Source organism: Schistocerca americana, chromosome 3, assembly GCF_021461395.2.
Source record: "Schistocerca americana isolate TAMUIC-IGC-003095 chromosome 3, iqSchAmer2.1, whole genome shotgun sequence".
NCBI classification, from domain to species: Eukaryota; Metazoa; Arthropoda; class Insecta; order Orthoptera; family Acrididae; genus Schistocerca; species Schistocerca americana.
This window is the reverse complement of record NC_060121.1, coordinates 427,964,250-427,984,837: the sequence shown is the minus strand read 5'-3', so window position 1 is coordinate 427,984,837 and position 20,588 is coordinate 427,964,250. Positions and strand designations below refer to the sequence as shown.

Below are 20,588 nucleotides of genomic sequence, written 5' to 3'. Positions count from 1 at the left end.
TGTTATGTACCTATTGTATTTACTACGAGTAGAAGATGTGCACCAGCACCGTGTGCAGTCTTTCTTCTTTGAATTTGAAAGAACTTCCTTAAACTTAAAGGTCATCTTCTATGCTACGTACAGAAATAAATTAATAATGTCCACACGAACGTCTTTCGTTTTATTTACTTTGCATCACCGTGATGTGTTTCCTCAGTCAACTAGAAGTCACGTTGCAAGTTTCATGAATCATTTCAGTTAATAATTGCGGAGATACAACAGCACTGAATTCGAGGTCGTCTTATCTTCCGCCACTGGCTCCAAGCCCTATGGGACTTAACATCTGAGGTCCTCAGTCCCCTAGACTTAGAACTACTTGAACTTAACTAACCTAAAGGCATCACACACATCCATGCCCGAGGCAGGATTCGAACCTACGACCGTAGCAGCAGCGCGTTTCCGGACTGTAGCGCCTAGAACCACTCAGTTACAGCGGCCGGCTCCGCCACTGGTTATAAATCGTGATGCAGGTAACAGGCCTCCTCACAGCTTAGTCTGTCTCATATCGGTATTCTTTTTCATTAAGGATTGTTTGATGACGTTCAGCAGTTCCGAAATGTATCTTTCATCCATTCTTAGATAGTTACCAAAATCATCGATTCCCAGCAGCTTAAGTGCAGAACGTGGGTAAATTACATTCCTTGCTTAACTATTTTTTGACTACAGCTTTCTCTCGGCTTTTTTGGCCTTGTTACCTCTAAAACCACGAAGTAATCCCCTGTCCTTCTTTGTGTAACGCCAAGCGGGACCTCGTAGAACATAAACAATAAACTCAAGATAAAGAAATTACACCAACAGGGTGGAGCTGTAATCGCTGAGTGCAGTCGGTCGGGACGTATGTAGGCTGCTATGAAATTGGTCGGTCGGTCGATAAGCTGGTGCGCATGTAGGGTCCGTAATACTTGCCTCCGCAATTTTCGTTATTGGTCGGTCGGTCGATAAGCTGGTGCGCATGTAGGGTCCGTAATACTTGCCCCCGCAATTTTCGTTATCAACCTCTGGCACAGAGGAAAATCCAAGGAATATAGCTGGAGAAACGTTAGCGACTTTCTGCAAAGTTATCGCATCCACGGAACTGGAACGGGGTCCCCACGGGAGATACACGGCTGTAATCGGAAGCATGCGCTGCTATTGTCAGCAACTAAACTCTTGGTGGGAGCGATAGCCCACGTCTCGCATTTCGCTTCCTTGTCCTGTTAGCAGAGCCACTGCAAACAAAAACAGACGAGGGAGGCGCTGACGGAGCGCAAGGCACCCCGGAACTACCTCAGAATCAACAGGGACCTAACCAGGCGAACGGTCTACCCGACGGGAGGCCCTAGCCACACGACATTTCATTTCATTTCACCGGCACGGTGGAGCTTTCTCTGCTTGGACGCGGGCGCCATGACTGATGACGAGGTGAGTTCATCATTACTTTCTGGTTTAGTTAGCCGTCGGCACAACTGCAGTAGCTACGATAACCGAATGAAAATATGAGTTACCCAGAGACAGTTGATGATGTTTCATTGGTTGCAATAAGGTTTTCACTGCCCGTCGTAGTGACACCGGGCATATGAATGCACGAGATCTAGTCACAGTCGACTGAAGGCGTACGTTTGAAATTTTTTCAGCGAGTATGTAAAACTCAATGGGGATGTTGGAAACTGTAATCTTTATCGTTATATTTTATTAAATCTGATACAAAAATTTACATGTTAAGTTACATCAGCAGTTACAAGTAAAATGACATTAGTTCGAAATTTGAGATTTTGTGTTAACAATAAAATAAGCATTACTTCGAGCCCTCAAAAACTTAAATTTTGTTTAATAGAAATGAACTGAAGAAAAGAAGATAAAGCTTTAACGCCCCGTCGACGATTAGGTCACTGGAAACGTAGCACAAGGTCGAAGAAATCAGCAGTGCTCTTTCAAAGTAAATATCCCGGAGTTTTCCCAAGCGATTTAGGGAAATCGTGGAAAACCTATAAATGGCCGGGGACCTGAACCTCTGTCCTCCCAGATAAGAGTCCCGTGTGTTAAGTACCTCACTGCCTAGCTCGAGTTACTTTGCTGAACATAGGCCGACGGGAAATCGATGTACGAAGGCGTAACGTGTACGGTATAAAATATTTGTGGTAATAATTCTGTGCCAACACTGCACGGTCAGAATACTGTAAGATATTATTCATTTTATTATGATTTATTGCACAGGGCTGAATTCCGCATGACTTTGACACTACGTACGATATTCATGTCACAATCTTTACTGAAGGGTATTCCGGAGTGTTGTGTAAACAGAGCGTAAATAATAGTTTTATGCACGTTCCACCAATGCTTTCTCAGTCCCATGTTTTCCGCGAAGGAGGAATGAGTTGACAATGTGCAGCTATTGCATTTACTTTGTTTATAATTGTCTTATTAGCGACATATAATTACCACAGTATGAGATTCGAATTAAATTTCTGTATATTAGGTAACATTATGTAATGTATTCTGGCTACTGATCTACCCGCTCCGATAAGGACTAAAGCCAGTAATTTCAGCAAACACTGGGTGTGACCAGGCTGTATTCAGAGCAGTTTCTCTGCACAGAAATTACATACGCACAATCACAGCAGTATGAAGTTACACAGTAAACACAAGATGGAATATATATTCAGTAGTAATTTAATTTCACTTTCTAGGCCTTAGTATGAAAAGTTAAATATATTTGTGTTTGCATGGTAGAGTAAGTCAAAATACCGCTTCCAGTATCTTAGTGTCGAACTGAGGATTTCTTTAGAGTACACCGGGTGGAAATGAATGTCTCTCAAAGTGTCAAGTACTATTATCCTTCCATACCCTTTCCCATACTTTGGTTTCACATCTGTAAGCATAAACCTATGAAGAGAATGACCAATAAGAGCTCATAGAAAGAGAATTGGTGTTTGTCACCAGGGTAAAACTCGGCATATATTAAAGTCATTTACAAACCAGGTCAAGGAGTAGATAGTCACCATTGATTGAATAGCTTGAATAAACAAATCAATTAGCTATTTCTTCTGCAGTATTGTGTCCGCCTCCGTAGTGCAGTGGTAGCGTTACCGCCTACCACGCCAGGGGACCCGGGTACGATTCCCGGCAGGGGACTGGGCATTGTGTGATTTATCATAAAAAATGGCTCTGAGCGCTAAGGGACTTAACATCTGAGGTCATCAGTCCCCTAGAACTACTTAAACCTAACTAACCTAAGGACATCACACACATCCATGCCCGAGGCAGGATTCGAACCTGCGACCGTAGCGGTCGCGCTGCTCCAGACTGAAGCGTCTAGAACCGCTCGGCCACAGCGGCCACCGATTTTCATCGTCGTTGACACGCAAGTCGCCGAAGTGACGTCAACTAAAAAGAGTTGCATTACTGTGGCCGAACCCCGAAGGGGAGATCCCGGCCAATAAATGCCATACGATTATTTTATTTTCCATGTACAGTATTGTGTAAGCAGTGACGTGTTTCGGTTTTCACTTCCATCTTGTGTTGGTTTAAAACATTTATATCTTCAATACAACATTTTTATCGACGAAAATACAAATATTACAAACAAGGAAAACACGAGCAGTGGTCGTATAAATTTGAAACCTTTGTTACTGCATATCGAATTCAATCACGGAGTGATCATCTTCAGTGGTAAAATAAAATAACACAGTCAATCCTAAGCGATCAGTGCGCACACACACATACGTGTACGTTTGGAATGGAGAATAGCAAACGTTTGTGAATAGATTGTTTAGGTTTGACTTTGTGTGTTTTTGTTGTACTTTAGCACTGGAGTTGATTACTGTCATTAAAATCGATAAGCAGTAATAATAAAATGATTTCAAATGTACGCGACCATTGCTGGAGTTTCCCTTACTTCCAGTACTTGTTGTGTGGTCGTGGTGCATAAATTTTCTAATGGAATCCAATATCAAGAAAATACAAATGTTATTACGCCAATTAAAAATACTTAATGAAAACCTCGAAACTCATCTTGGCATCAAAAAACTTCTTAAAAAGTTGGTGATTTGCAATATTTCCTCACGTAAGTCAGTTCACAGGCACAGAGCTCAACAACCACCACTGTGAATACATTAATGTAAAGTGTCGTCATCCAACGCACGCATTCTTAGACAACACTTTATACCATCGCTCCTCAGCTCCTTAGGACACTGCAGAAAGTCTGGAATTTAATTCAGACCACTAGTGTTCAATCGGATAATCGAAAATGGCTCCCATTCAAGAGGCATATTTAGGTGATGAATATTTTACTGCGGCTCTTAGCAGCAGCTGCACGCCGCTCGAGAACTCTGCCTCATCATGGTGTACCGGTTAACAAATGAAAGTAGGCTTCAGATAATACGGCGATGTGGAACGGAGACTATTTTTATGAGTAAATGTAACGGTAAACATGGAAGATTTCTAAATCTACGATCTGTTTTGATGAATGAGTAGTTGAAAGTGTGTATACGCACTTCATTCTGTACACTAATCGCACAGTAGGTGTATGTTAGTGTATGATATAACAGTACATATCCTTTACCATTTAATTTCAAGGGCATGAGTAAGTAAAATAAGATTAAAAATACAGTTCTGCGATTGTCATAATTATAATCTGGAATTTTTGGCCAATACAAGATATGAATAAACCAGATTATATCAGCTCATCGGTGAAGAGATGTTCTCGCATTTTATGACAGCCCTTCCGTGATCCGCAACACCTTCGTTTGAGTCCCCTGACCCCGTCCCCCTGAAGCTTGTAGGAATTTCTACAACGCTCTCAAGTCGGTGAATAAATTAGGACGACGTGTATACATAGGGTATCCTTAAATTTAATATTTTTCATCAGTTTAGAAATCGAGAACAGTGAAAAACACCTAACAGTAGGTCGGAGGAAACTTCTCGAAGGTAACTCATTCGAAGGGAAGCTAATTTAACAGAATTTGATAAGATTTGTATGAAGTTGTTGAAATTCCGCATGCTTCTGCGCTCAGAATCTGTTAGTTTTCTGGGAATGATGTAGCGTCATACTGCAAAAATAACTCGCTCGATAAAACAAACGTTTCGGCTACGGTTAAGTAGCCATTTCTGTGTCGCTGTAACCGGGTCCGAAACTTACATTTTATAGAGTGACAGCTATTTTACAGTATGCTGCACCATATTTCCCAGAGAAAATTGTCTTGGCCTGCCCAGGCCACTGTAATCGTGGCCGAAACCTCGGTTTTATCCAGTGATGGCAATTTTGGAATATTAGGTGACACCATAACCAAGAAAACTATTTGCGTTATTTGTATGGAGCTTTGCACTATTAGTGACGTTATGTGATCATTCCTTTTTATGTCACTTCTGATAATTGTCAATATTTATCGATTCAAAACGCTTCTAGCGGTCTATCATTGATTCTGTAGTCAAATATTATCCGTCCCCCCCCCCCCCCCCCCCACTTAAGCACGCTGCATTTGGTTTAGTTGCAGTGGCTGTAGATATTTACCCATTATATATTGCCTTAACTGAATTTAGTAACTACTTTGAGAGGATAAAATCTTTACCTGCAAGTTTCAACTCACAATCTCCTGTGATTGGGTGCTTCGTATGTACATACTTATTCAGTAAACAAGAGGCAGGCCTATTTCGGAGAATTTAGATATATAGTGTGAAGAAGCCGGAGTTTGCTTTTGAGACAGCAAGCTCCTGCGTTCCAGAAATCTGTATGTAGCAACAGAATTTACTAAGAAACCATTTGAGCCGTTGTGCAGACAAAAAATGAGATTTGTTAGAGTTTTCTCTCTTCTGTGACATTCTGTACTGGCACATCTATGCAGATTTACGGACGCACAAGAACTGAAGCAATGGTGTACTCCATAGGCCCTTCAGCGCTCCTTGTGTGGCGTCAGATTTCTTTCGTATGGAAATTTAACGTATGCATATTATTAAACAGGTTAACGAGAAGTTTTGTTAGTCTGACCTTCATTCGTGGTTGTTGTGACTTTCTTCCGAAGAGTACCCTTACGTCTATCTCATGTGCTGAGACTAAGGTAATAATATGTCTGAAAGGCCCGTCACTTAATCGAAATAAGTGAGTTTTCCTAGTTAGTTTCCCAGAACATTGGCCTTTAAAACTTTTACATTTTTCATGCGTTCGAACCTGTCTTAGAATCATTTTGCATTCCACTCTGATTCTAGTACCTAAAAAAAAAGGTTTTTAAAGGAATCGACAACTTGCTGACGTGGTTAAAACCGATGTTCACATAATTTGTTTGGCGTAAGGGCGCAAACAGAATGAGAGGCTGAATCGATGGTTTTACCCTCAAATAGATGGTTTGGCGTACTGTGGCAGCTGGTGTTGTTACAGTGAATAATTATGCGGTTTTGCTTGTATTTGCTGACTTCATTGATGAACTGTGGAAAAAGAAATTATTCTAGACAATTCATCGGTAACGATTCTTATATATCGTGCGAAGCAATAGTCATAATACGCTTGGTGTAAACAAAGACCCATCCGCTTCATGAATGAATGTAACACTTTAGTTGGTTTCGGTGTATCTTTGAACACCCAAACAGTTGACTCCCTTTACATTCCAGCTCGTACGAATATATCAAAGTTTCGTCTCCTGTCACGAAGTTGGATACGAAGTTTACATGAATAAAATTCTTTTGAACATTTCCTTACACTAATTCAAACGAGCCTCCTTTTGGCTTCTGTCAAATTCTGCAGAATCTGTTGAGAATACATATTTTTAAGACCTAAATCTTCGAACAAAATTGAGTACATTCGAGTCTTCAATAAAGAGGGAGGGAAGGTGGGAATGAGTGAGTGAGTGAGTGAGTGAGTGACGGTAGGGGTGGGGAATTGTGGGAGGTTTTCTCCTCAAATATAACTTGTGTAAGCTTTCTGTAAGGAAATTGCGTATGTGTGAGAGAACGAAATACAAAGATTTCATAAACTTTCTTCTCATGTAATGTGTACTTCCGCTATCGCGTTAAACTGGCGAGCACAAAAAAATGGCTCTGAGCACTATGGGACTTAACATCTGAGGTCATCAGTCCCCTAGAACTACTTAAAGCTAACTAACCTAAGGACATCACACACACCCATGCCCGAGGCAGGATTCGAACCTGCGACCGTAGCAGTCTCGCAGTTCCGGACTGAGCGCCTAGAACCGCTCGGTCACCACGTCCGGCTGTGCTGATGAGCACAACTGACTGTTGATTGGCCTTGTGCTGCGCATGTGAACAGTGTCGTGAAATAAAACTTTAAGTTTCATGAAATGCAAAATTGGAAATAATAAAAAAAAAAGAATCTAGTTAGACGCCAAAAGAAACTGTCCTCAGAGAAAACTGCGTAACTAAAACTCAGTGCATTACGAACGTTACTTGATATTAAGTGCAATGGTAGACTTGGGATACCCACAAAAATAAATTACTGCTCTACTCCGAAGAAAATAACTGTTTGAAATTAACAACACTGTTCGCTGAGAATTAATCTGCTTGCAAGCACGACACCTGACAATCCCGCTGTCTGCTCAAAAATGCAAGGTGATGTCTGCCCTGAAATAAGTGTATTACCTCTTGCTCATGATGCTGTTTTTCGTGTCTGGAGTACAGATACGTTAGTGCTCCAGAAGCTGTGTAATACGAGTTTACTTAAGTCAATAGTTAATTTAAACAATCATATTGTGCAACAAAATTATAAACATTTCAAAATACCTACCTGAGCCAGGTCTTCTCATTCATGGTTTGAATCTCTGCCTAGGGTCGTCATAAAAACTTGTCAATTCAACGGTGCATCCTCTGTGCAATTGTCTCATAAATTTGGGCTATTGCATAGTAATCAAATTCATTTTAATCTGCAGGATTAACACTAATAAAGCTGAGAAACAGTTAGGGACGATTCCTAACTGGATATGGAGGAAAAAGGTCTTACGAATAAGTGCCCGGAAATGCGTCGTTGCCACGCTAGATGGCGCTGACGAATGAAATGACGAATGAAATTCCTCTGACCAGTGGCGTGTGTCCCTTGCGTGTAGCAGGCCGAGAGATTGACGCAGCGTACTGTAAGCAGCAAACTAATTCGGTACTCATGTCGGGAACAAGCCGAGATGGTGTTTGTGTACGGCCAAGCAGGTGGAATTGGTCGAGGGGCAGCACGGCTATATCAAAACAAAGTACCCTCACAGACACCATCCACATCATACAACTTTTCAAGTCCTTCTTGGGAGTTTGTGTTATCATGGGTTCTTTCAGATAGACGAAAGTGCGGGGAGGCAGCCGACTGTGCGTGCACCAGATCTGGACGTCCGTGTTCCACAGGTTATTGAGGGAAACGCTACTGCAAGCACTACGCAAGTACCCTTCAAACATGGTATAAGCCGAAGTACGATTATGTGCATCCTGCATGACAACCGCGAGCGTTATATCCCATGGAGGCCACTTTGAACATCGGTTGTGACTTGGATGTGATGCAGATGTGTAGTGTGTTTGGGAACGATTTGTTGTCGTTGCACGTACATCGTCATTTTCCGGATGACACTTGTTTCGGGACCATTTTTCTTCCATTTCCAGCCAGGAGTCAGTCCCTGAAGTTTGTCGGTTTTATTAAAGGAGGAGGAGGAGATTAGTGTTTAACGTCCCGTCGACAACGAGGTCATTAGAGACGGAGCGCAAGCTCGGGTGAGGGAAGGATGGGGAAGGAAATCGGCCGTGCCCTTTCAGAGGAACCATCCCGGCATTTGCCTGAAGCGATTTAGGGAAATCACGAAAACCTAAATCAGGATGGCCGGAGACGGGATTGAACCGTCGTCCTCCCGAATGCGAGTCCAGTGTGCTAACCACTGCGCCACCTCGCTCGGTTTTTATTAAAGTTCACCCTGCATATGTATATCGACATAATCTGACTTGAAGACAAGAATATGTGTAATCAGTTACAAAAAGAAAAGGTACATACTTCAACAGGATAATGCTCTCATATGTCATACGCAGCAAAATAAAAAAAATTATCATAAAACACCATAAAGATCAAATATGTCAGAAATGTATGGCATACCAGTTGTACCTAAAGGCCCAAGAAACTTCACATAAAAGAGAAATAATTATTGTGTTGCCATTTATCATACTGGTGTTCATTACGATTTCCGAAATCTGTTGTCTTAACCATATAACTGTTCATCACCTTCCTTCTACTACATTCAAGCTGATGAAATATATCCATGCAAAGAAAAATCAACAACAACAAAAAACAGGGTCCCGATCACATGCCCTAATCATTAACTGCTGAACCCTCATAATACGTCACAATTCCTAACCATTGCATCTTCTCATATTATCCTCATAATTATCATCATCAGTAATCACTAATACCTCCAATATATTTATCTCGACTGTATCATCATAATAAATTCGTATCTCATAGTATCCTCATACCTCGTAAATAATCAGTAGTAAATACTCCCTGCCCTGTTTCATTAATCAATCTTTACACGAGAAATGTTTCACTGTCACAATTAACAAAAATCCCTATTGAGCCCACAAACCTTCATTACAGCACAACTGATTATAAAGAGAAAATCTCCAATAAAATACACATTACTTCGGACACAGATAATTTCCATCAAATGATGCAATCTTGCCTTAATAATTTGTAATTATTCCTTTAATTGGTAGAAATTCCTCCATATACTCGTAATTCATCAATACCACTAATATTTGCAAAACTGACTTACCATTTGGACAACGCAACTATAATCTCAATCTGTATATCTCTTTATAAATGGTACTAAATCTTTCATTTTTATAAATCATGACTGGTGCTTCTCTGTGTAAAAAAAGATGTTGTTCAAAGTTATATACTTGGTTCTCCAATCTGTGTTTCACATCCGAAAATTTTGGTACTGAGAAGAAAGTTTTACCGAAACTACAATTCGTATTTTTATGGAAGGTGGGCAGTTTAACGTTGTGCTCAGGTCAATCAATAAGATGTCCTAGATATTAAAGTGAATAAATTACTAGCGTTGTAGGAACGGTATATTCTGTGTAACGTGAGGCATTGTTTTATGCCGGAATTGCAAGCCCATGTTCTATTGTGAATTCCTGTCATTATTGTTACGTATGTGCTGCGGTCGAAATTAAATGAAATGCCACTTGTTTCTTTACATCGTTTCCTAACGAGGTGAAATATTGATGAGAAGAGGGTATTTTTTTATTTTAACATTTTTGCACAGCGTAAAATTTGTTACCGTTACGAAATACGTGTACCGGTAGTAGAAGTTTCCAGTTTGTCAGTATCGGAATGTACTCTGCATCCGATATGATACATTCTTAATCCTAGTTCACGATTCACTAATATTCCTTTCAACGACAGCAGAAGAAAATTCCTTGCACTTGTCAGCTAAAAAGGATATAGGAAAAGACAGGTGTACCAAGAAACTGCAAAATAGTTAACATCCAGCTCGGGTAGGCATCGTTCATTAATCGATATATCCAAAAAAGTATAATGGATCCCCTTTTTATGTTTAAACGTAGAAAAATACATGGAATTTAGTTTGTCACTTCTGTCGGAATTATTTGCTCAAATATACAATATAACAGCACACGGACTGTTCTGTCTTGGGTATAAGTGCATTTTTGTACGGAAAAGTAGTAGTATTTATGAAAATGTTTGTAATCGTAACTGTAGCCCTTTCCATCCACGAAACTTCGATATTCCGTTCTCGCGAAATATCACATATATGCCATGAATACAAATCATAGCACTTGCATTTTCTTTCATTTCGGGTAAATTACTCTTTAATGATCATCTGTATGCTGTTTCGAAGCTTTAAGTTACTTTGTGTGTGAAGAGCAAACTAGAAAAATGTTATCTGAGTTGCAGTTTCTTTTACTGGAAATGACAGCGTTTGATCCTGTTCTTCGCAGGTTGGGACAGCAAGATGTTCCATTTGTTGTTCTCCATGAATTGTAATGGTACAAGATATTATATTGTTTTCTTTAGGTAGTTGTTGTAATTGGTCATTGGGCGGATTTGTTACACTAAAGCTCATTTCGGATAATTTGGGCTAATATTTACTTCGTGTTTCTGTTGTCGGTGGATTCGTGTCTGATGAACATTACATTGATTCGAAACTTTGTATTCTACTATTTTCGAAGTAAAGTGTCGTCAGATTTTTTGTCTGTATTGTTATGCAAATGTGTCGCATTGGTAGTAAATTAGTCAGTTTTGTTCGGAATAGTACCCATCTTTTCTCTCTCTGACATAATCATTTCTTTTTGATTCTTGGTATTTTCTTTCCGAGCGGTACTCTTCTATCTTAGTGACCTATTCACCATTTCTTCCGTCTTTTTCAATAATCTGTTATACTTATCCATACGCTTCTTTAACTGGAGCACCAATTTTACAATAATTGCAGTCCCAGAGTTGACAGAGGTGCCGACAGAAGGCAACACCGATACAGTTTGTGTGTAAGAAGCTACAGTTGTAACAAAATCAAATATTGCAAAATTCCTATTGCACACAAAATAAATTGTTTTCATGCCATTCACAAAAAAGATAAGATTAAATGTTACTTTAAATGCAAGAGAAATTAACTCGAAACCTTTATACCAAATAAACTGCAAGCAAAATCTGTACTCGTGTTGTTACTGAACACAATAGGTTTTCACGAATCACAAAAGATCACACGCCAAAACGGCAATGAAATTACAATAAACGAAATAGAAAACACATAATATGTCAGTACATGTACGCTTAGCGCTGGTTTGCTTCCGAGAACCTATGTTGCAGTCTAAGTGCCTAATCACAGAAAAACCAGAGAACATTCGTAGGTGAAAAGTGTAGACATGTGTAAACTTTCCGTAAAAATTTGTCTATGTGTGAGGAAGCTGAATACATATTTCTCAAACTTTCTCCTCATGTAACGTGTGTATAGTAAGTCAAAATACCGCTTCCAGTACCTTAAAGTGTAGAACTGAGGATTTCTTTAGAGTACACCTGGTGGAAATGAACGTCTCTCAAGGTGTCGTAAGTACTATTATCCTTCCATACCCTTTCTCATACTTTGATTTCAGATATGTAAGCATAAACCTATGAAGAGAATGAGTAATAAGAGCTCATAGAAAGAGAATTGGTGTTTCTGTCACTAGGATAAAACTCTGCATATAGTAAAGTCATTTACAAACCAGGTCAAGGAATAGTCATCATTGGTTGAATAGCTTGAATAAACAAATACCTTTATTTATCCATTCCGAGACGACTGGAAGCTGTTTGGATTGCCAACGGGTTTCCTACACCGTATAAGGCATGGTAATGTGTTGTGTATTTTGATGTTTCCGGATTGTTCGTGGAACGCCTCTACAGCTACTGCCTATCTTACAACAGTGTACATTTCGAAGCACAACCTCATTTTCAGGGATTCAGCTCGTAAAACTGTCCAGGGGTGGCGTCCGCTTTCGGTGATAGTTCTAAAGTACGACTGCATAAGAATCTCCGATTCATCCATGCTATCGCGCAGCTAAATTTGAACGTTCTCTTGCCGTCATAGCATCGTTTGACAGAATCTCTTTCTCGCTCGCCTTTATTTTCTGGTATAGTTCAGCATTTAGTGTGAGCGATTTTGACCAGTTGACTCAGCCTCTCCGATGAACTGAGCAGTTACTGCTAATCCTATGACCTGAACAAGTTCAGTTCAATGATATCACATCGCTTGATTAAGCGCGTTTCTTGTAGGTGTATCTGATGATTTTATTACGCCTCAAAGAGACTAATAGCAACCGGGCTTGGGGCTTAACGTCCCATTCGTACGCTAGCGTTAACACCACAAAATAAACGGCTGCGTTTGATGTGGTGTCGTGATCTGCAAGCGTGGACAGCTGATGAATCGTTTCGCAGCTATGAATCGCGGTCCTGCACTTTCGCGCTTGACCATCGTCGGCAACGATGGAAGCGACATGGTGAGACGCCCCATTCTTTCAGTTTTTTGGAGAGACGCACTTGAATTATTCGTGGCGTCATCGCTGCATCGGGTATGACTTCAGCTGACGGCTGGTAGCGACAGAGGAAACTCCAACGGCATACTGGAAATTTGCGGACGGGCTACGTTTTCATGTATTACCTCTCGAGCGATAGTATCGTGTTGCCATTTTTACTCAGGATCATGCTAGTCCACAGGCGGTACGAGTCTCTATGAACTGCCCCTCGTGAATTTTAGGTACACCTGTGGTCAGTAAGATCCTCAAATGTCTCCCCGAAGAAACAGTTGTAGGAAAAGCAGTGCCAGTATTTTTTATGCGGTATTGTGTCCGCCTCCGTAGCGCAGCGGTAGCGTTACCACCTACCACGCAAGGGGGCCCGGGTTCGACTCCCGGCGGGGGACTGGGTGTTGCGTGATTAAAAAAAAAAAAAATGGCTCTGAGCGCTGTGGGACTTTACGTCTGAGGTCATCAGTCCCCTAGAACTTAGAACTACTTAAACCTAACTAACCTAAGGACATGACACACCTCCATGCCCGAGGCAGGATTCGAACCTGCGACAGTAGCAGTCGCGTGGTTCCGGACTGAAGCGCCTAGAACCGCTCGGCCACCGCGGCCGGCATCAGAATAATCTCCACTGTTTATCGTTCCTTTTTTCTTTCTTCGTTCACCATCTCCTATCCTTTCTCCGCTTCAGCTATTGAAGTTAGTCTTTTTCTTCTTCCTCCCTGTGCGCTCCTGAAGGCCGACCGACGCGTCTGACGCGTGACAGGTGACTGGGTAACTCATAATTCCCAGCCCCGGGGCGGCAGGCACAGGCCAGGCCCAGGAAGGGTGATTGCATGAGCTACTACCTTCCCAAACTGCCGATTGATCCCTCTGTCTGGTGTTAGGCGTGAACTGAGGAGTGAACAATCACGTAAGGCGGGCGCGCCCCTTTCATGCTGGCAATCTGGGGATTTTCTCGCAATGAACCAATCGTCTTCACAGTCAGCGGCTACGAAACATAAACGGAATAAGGCTAAGGATTCAAACACCCTCCCAGCTGCCCCACAATTCCTCGTGGTTTACCTTACTGAGGACAATCAGTCCACCACTACAGTAAAACGTTTGTTATTCAGAAAGGTGTTGATGCATTGCTGGCTTTGTGAAATCCTGCTCTCGTTCATGCAATAGCACTTCGCTTTTGGAGACTACTTCTGATTTTCAAACACAGTAACTGCTTGCAGCTTCGGTCCTCCATAGCTGTCACATTCGCGTCGAGATCCGTCGAAGGCTGAATTCTTCCTGTGGTGTTACTTATATTGGGCTGCTCAGTGGTCTGACCGAGGCAGAAATCCGAACGTACCTCTCTGATCAGGGTCTTATAGCAGCCCATTGGAGGATGAAAAACGTAGATGCATCCTGAATGCTCACACTCACTCTTTCTCACTTTTGATATAGTGGTTCTTCCGTCAAAGATCAAAGCAGATTATGAAGTTATCACGGTCAGACTGTATATTTCAAACTAGATGCGCTGCTACCACTGTCATCACCACAACCACACTCGAGAGTCCTGTCGATACAAAGTCAAATGTGTAACCTGTGGTAGGGATGCTCATGCGGGCGATTGTTCGCCTCCTTCACCCCACTGCATCAACTGCAGTGGCGACCACGGCGCCGCTTCCTCCCGCGATTTCCCTGTGTATCTTGATGAGCGGGCTGTCTAGGAGATGATCCAGTTGAAGCAAAAAGTGCCTTACCCAATCGCTCGCAAGTTGTAGGCTAGTCGGAAACCCTGCGATCTACCACCCCCTGCGGGTCCGGGGTAAGAATAGGCCCGAGGTATTCCTGCCTGTCGTAAGAGGCGACTAAAAGGAGTTTCAACCGTTTCGGCCTTCCATGTGATGGTCCCCCTTGGGGTTTGACCTCTATTTCTCAAAATTCTACAGAAGTACGAGCCTTTTGGGAAGGACGCCTTACGTGGTGTACCACTGGTCCTCAGTGCACTAAGACCTTGGCACTCAGCATTGTACCGACGTTGTAACCATACCCACTATTCCTCAAATTGGGCCTAAACGCCTGATGGGTTGTACAAGTTACGCCCATAGTGCGTCCCCATCTGCACCTACGATCATGATGGACTTTCCATGGCTCCAGAAATCCAGCACGGTAGCCAGCCCGTTGTGGTGGGGTCGTCATGTACCCTCTAGGTTGTAGCCCCCTGACAGCACAGGGATCGTACTGCCGATTTCCTGAGCTGCACCCTCCCCACTTCGGCCAAAGAGTAGATGCCCATCTCCTTGGGGCATCGGGACTCCCGGCAATGGTCATCCTGCCAGGTGGCCCTTGCTGAGGCTGGGTGGTGCCCGTGGGGAGAGCCCCTGGTTGGAGTGGGTGGTAGCAGACGTTTTGCAGATGAAACGTCAACACGTATCAGGTCGCTCTGTGGCCGAGTCTTTCAAAAGGAAAGGTACTGTCTCTAGTTCTGGTTCTCCTGCCCTTTCCCCCTTGGCCACTCCCTGGGAGGAGGGACAGGCCCCCGGCTTGGGGCGAAGTACTTCCCCCGCTATTTGGTCTGTTCTCGAACCGATGGGGGGATGTTCGCCACCTCCAAGCCCATGTTCTTTGTTCAGCACATTGAGGACATCTTCGGGGAAATCGAGGCTATCAGTAAGATGCGTTCGGGGCCCGTTCTTATAAAGACCACCTCCGCCACACAGTCGGCGGCGCTCCAGGCGTGCGACCGCCTAGGGGTCATCCCAGTGTCCATTGTTCCGCATCTGGCACTAAATAGGACGCAGGGGGTTATTTTTCATCAGGACCTTCTGCTGCAATCTGATGAGGAGCTCGGGGCCAACCTGGAGCGCCGAGGTGTGCATTTCGTCCGGCGAGTCCAGCGCAGCCCCAAAGACCATCGCATCGACACCGGGGCCTTTATCCTCGCCTTCGAGGGGGACGTTCTCCCGGAGAAGGTAAAGGTGATGTGCTACCGGTGCGACGTGCAACCTTACGTCCCGCCTCCTATGCGCTGTTTTCGGTGTTTGCGCTTTGGGCACATGTCGTCACGGTGTGAGGCTGAGCCCCTTTGTGGCGATTGTGGACGTCCTCTTCGTGAGGAACATACATGCACCCCACCACCTCGGTGCGTTAATTGTCCTGGCATCCACTCGCCTAGATCCTCAGACTGCCCCGTATATCAGAAGGAGAAGAAGATACAAGAACTCAAAACTTTGGATCGTCTCTCTTATTCTGAGGCCAGGAAGAAGTATGACCGCCTCCATCCCGTGCCTTTGACCACTTCGTTTGCCTCAGTTGTGTCCACTCCTTCCACGGTATCCTCACCCCTATCCTGTCCCCCCTCCACCTCCTCCCCCCATCCGGGGTCTCTGCCTCCGCCTCCCAAATCCCTCCCTTCCAAATCCTCCTCCCCCATGGCCCCCGCCCCCTCTGCCCCAGAGGCCACCCTTCCTCCTCCTCCTCCCTCCATGCCGCCTGAGAAGCGATCCTCTTCTCAGGCGTCCATCGGGGAAACGTTCCGGACCCCAGCTTCCGAGGTCCGGCGTACCAAAACGGACCCCACGCGTGAGGACCTTCTTCGGGTCCAGCCCACCATCCCTGTGCCTCCTCGGACTTCCAAGAAGGCCTCCAAGAAGTACTCTCTATCCCCCTCCTCACCCCGGCTCGTTTTGTCTGACGCTCCATCCGTGAGTCGCTGCTCCCGGCCGTGCTCAGTTTCGCCGGGACACTCTGCTGCCAGGCGCTCAGCTGGCCTCTCGTCGGCAAATGATGCTGCCCCTCCTACACCACCAGGGACAGCGGCCGCAGCTGGCGACGACTCGATGGAACAGGATCCGCCTCCCGCCGGTTGTAGCGTTGTTTCCTCGAAACCTGGCCCTCCACGTCCGTCGAGGTGACCAGCTCTTCCCCGTCTCGTTCCCCCTCTTTTTTGACTAGCGATGGCCTTGTTACATTGGAACATAAGAGGTATTCGATCTAATCGGGAGGAATTACAACTGCTCCTCCGCCTGCACTGTCCGCTCGTCCTTGGTCTCCAGGAAACCAAGTTGCGCCCGACTGACCGTATTGCCTTTACCCACTATACCTTGGAGCGGTATGACCTCACCCCTGTGGACGGTATCCCAGCTCATGATGGGGTCATGTTGCTCGTTCGGGACGATGTCTGTTACCATCCCATCCCATTGACCACCCCACTCCAAGCAATAGCTTTCCGTATTACTCTTTCTGCTTTTAATTTTTCAGTTTGTACCATCTACATTCCGTCGTCATCCGCTGTTAGTCGGGCTGGCATGATGCACCTGATTGTTCAGCTTCCCCCGCCGTTTTTATTGTTTGGCGACTTCAATGCCCATCATCCCCTTTGGGGCTCTCCTGCATCCTGTCAAAGAGGCTCACTCTTGGAGGATGTCTTCAACCATCTCAATCTTGTCTGCCTCAATACTGGCGCCCCGACTTTCCTCTCGGACTCTACTCATACCTACTTCCACTTGGACCTCTCGATCTGTTCTACCACTCTTGCCCGTCGGTTCGAGTGGTATGTCCTTTCTGACACCTATTCGAGCGACCACTTCCCCTGTGTCGTTCGTCTCCTGCATCACACCCCATCCCCACGTCATTCGAGCTGGAACATACCAAAAGCTGACTGGGGACTTTACTCCTCCCTGGCGACCTTTCTGGACCACGATTTTCTCAGTTGTGACAGTCAGGTCGAATACCTCACGGCTGTTATCATCAATGCTGCCGAACGTTCCATTCCTCGTACTACCTCTTCTTCACGTCGCGTTTCCATCCCCTGGTGGAACGAGGCTTGTAGAGACGCTATCCGTTCTCGACGACGTGCTTTACGCATCTTTCGCCGCCATCCTACGTTGGCGAATTGTATTGGATACAAACGACTCTGAGCGCAATGCCGTAGAGTCATCAAAGACAGCAAAAAAGCTTGTTGGGCCTCTTTCACCAGCTCCTTTAACATTTTTACTCCCTCTTCTGTCGTATGGGGTGGCCTGCGCCGGTTGTCGGGCATTAAGGCCCACTCCTCGGTACCTGGCCTGACCTCAGGTAATGAGGTCCTCGTTGATCCTGTGGCTGTCTCCAACGCCTTTGGCCGCTTTTTCGCGGAGGTTTCAAGCTCCGCCCATTACCACCCTGCCTTCCTTCCCAGGAAAGAGGCAGAAGAGGCTCGGCGACCTTCCTTCCACTCGCTGAATCTGGAAACTTATAATGCCCCCTTTACTATGCGGGAACTCGAACGTGCGCTTGCACTGTCCTGGTCCTCTGCTCCGGGGCCGGATGCCATTCACGTTCAGATGCTGGCACACCTTTCTCCGGCGGGCAAAAGCTTCCTTCTTCGTACCTACAATTGCGTCTGGACCGAAGGTCAGGTCCCCATGCGTTGGCGTGACGCCGTCGTTGTTCCTGTACCCAAACCTGGAAGGATAGACACCTTCCTTCTAGTTACCGCCCCATTTCTCTTACAAGCTGTGTCTGTAAGGTGATGGAGCGCATGGTTCATGCTCGGTTAGTTTGGATTCTTGAATCGCGACGGCTACTTACCAATGTCCAATGCGGCTTTCGTCGCCGCCGCTCCGCTGCTGACCACCTTGTGACCTTGTCGACATTCATCATGAACAACTTTTTGTGAAAGCGCCAAACGGTAGCTGTGTTCTTCGATTTGGAGAAGGCTTATGATACCTGTTGGAGAGGAGGTATCCTCCGCACTATGCACAGGTGGGGCCTATGCAGTCGCCTGCCCCTTTTTATTGATTCCTTTTTAACGGATCGAAAGTTTAGGGTACGTGTGGGCTCCGTATTGTCCGACGTCTTCCTCCAGGAGAACGGAGTGCCTCGGGGCTCCGTCTTGAGCGTAGCCCTTTTTGCCATCGCGATCAATCCAATTATGGATTGCATTACACCTAATGTCTCATGCTCTCTCTTTGTCGATGACTTCGCGATCTACTGCAGTGCCCAGAGAACATGCCTCCTGGAGCGCTGCCTTCAGCGTTGTCTAGACAGCCTATACTCATGGAGCGTGGCAAATGGCTTCCGGTTCTCTGAAGAGAAGACGGTTTGTATCAACTTTTGGCGATATAAAGCGTTCCTTCCGCTATCCTTACATCTCAGTCCTGTTGTTCTCCCATTCGTGGAAACCACTAAGTTTCTAGGGCTCACGTTGGACAGGAAACTGTGTTGGTCTCCGCATGTCTCTTATTTGGCGGCCCGTTGTACACGTTCCCTTAATGTCCTCAGAGTTCTTAGTGGTTCATCTTGGGGAGCGGATCGCACTGTCCTGCTTCGCTTGTATCAGTTCATAGTCCGATCGAAGCTGAATTATGGGAGCTTCGTCTATTCGTCTGCTCGGCCATCCCTCTTACGCCGTCTTAACTCCATCCACCATCGAGGGTTACGTCTTGCGACCGAGCCTTCTACACTAGTCCTGTCGAGAGTCTTTATGCTGAAGCTGCCGAATTACCTTTGACCTACCGGCGCGACGTACTGCTGTGTCGGTATGCCTGCCGGCTGTTGTCTATGCCCGACCACCCCTCTTACCAGTCCTTCTTCGCCGATTCTCTCGACCGTCAGTACGGGTTGAATGTGTCTGCCCTGCTGCCCCCTGGAGTCCGCTTCCATCGCCTGCTTCGACAATTGGATTTTGCTCTCCCTACCACCTTCAGAGAGGGTGAGAGCCCAACACCACCTCGGCTCCAGGCTCTGGTTCATATTTATCTCGACCTCAGCTCACTCCCGAAGGAGGGTACTCCGGCTGCAGTGTATTGCTCACGGTTTGTCGAACTTCGTGCTCGACTTGCCGGTCACGCCTTTATTTACATCGATGGCTCCAAAACTGACGATGGTGTCGGCTGTGCCTTTGTCGTCGGTGCCGCCACCATTAAATACCGGCTCTTCGACCAATGTTCCAGCTTTACGGCCGAGCTTTTTGCTCTCCATCAGGCCGTTCAGTATGCCCGCCGCCACCGCCATTCATCGTATGTACTCTGCTCTGACTCACTCAGTGCTCTTCAGAGCCTTGGAGCTCCCTATCCAGTCCATCCCTTGGTTCAACGGATACAGCAGTCCCTCCATTCTTTCGCTGATAATGGTTCTCCTGTCAGCTTTCTGTGGGTTCCCGGACATGTAGGAGTGCCTGGGAATGAGGCTGCGGATGCTGCAGCCAAGGCTGCAGTCCTCCTGCCTCGGCCAGCCTCCCATTGTGTCCCGTCATCTGACGTTCGTGGGGATGTTTGTAAGAGGCTTGTGTCGTTGTGGTGGGATGCTTGGTCATCCCTCGGAAACAAGCTCCGGGCAGTAAAACCGCTCCCAACTGCTTGGACAACCTCCTCCCAACCATCTCGGCGAGAGGAGGTCCTTCTGACCAGGTTGCGGATTGGGCATGGCCGGTTTAGCCACCGCTACCTGCTCTCCGGTGACCCAGCCCCGCAGTGCCCTTGTGGTCAGGCATTAACAGTGCGCCATGTTTTATTGTCGTGTCCCCACTTTAGTCAATCTCGTGTTGTCCTGTTCCTGCCATCTACTTTACTGGATATTTTAGCTGATGACGCTCGAGCAGCTGCTCGTGTTCTGCGTTTTATAACTTT

At 45.4% G+C, this 20,588-nt stretch overlaps 1 protein-coding gene across 1 annotated transcript in view; it reads left to right on the top strand.

Moving 5' to 3' along the window:
* The first annotated feature begins 1,279 nt into the window (after positions 1-1,279).
* Positions 1,280-20,588, top strand: part of LOC124607103 (solute carrier family 22 member 7-like) — a 180,174-nt gene continuing 160,865 nt past the window's right edge. The window contains exon 1 of the mRNA XM_047139300.1: positions 1,280-1,440. Within this exon, the coding sequence (XP_046995256.1) occupies positions 1,426-1,440 (15 nt within the window). The 5' untranslated portion in view covers positions 1,280-1,425. The remainder of the gene's footprint in view (positions 1,441-20,588) is intronic.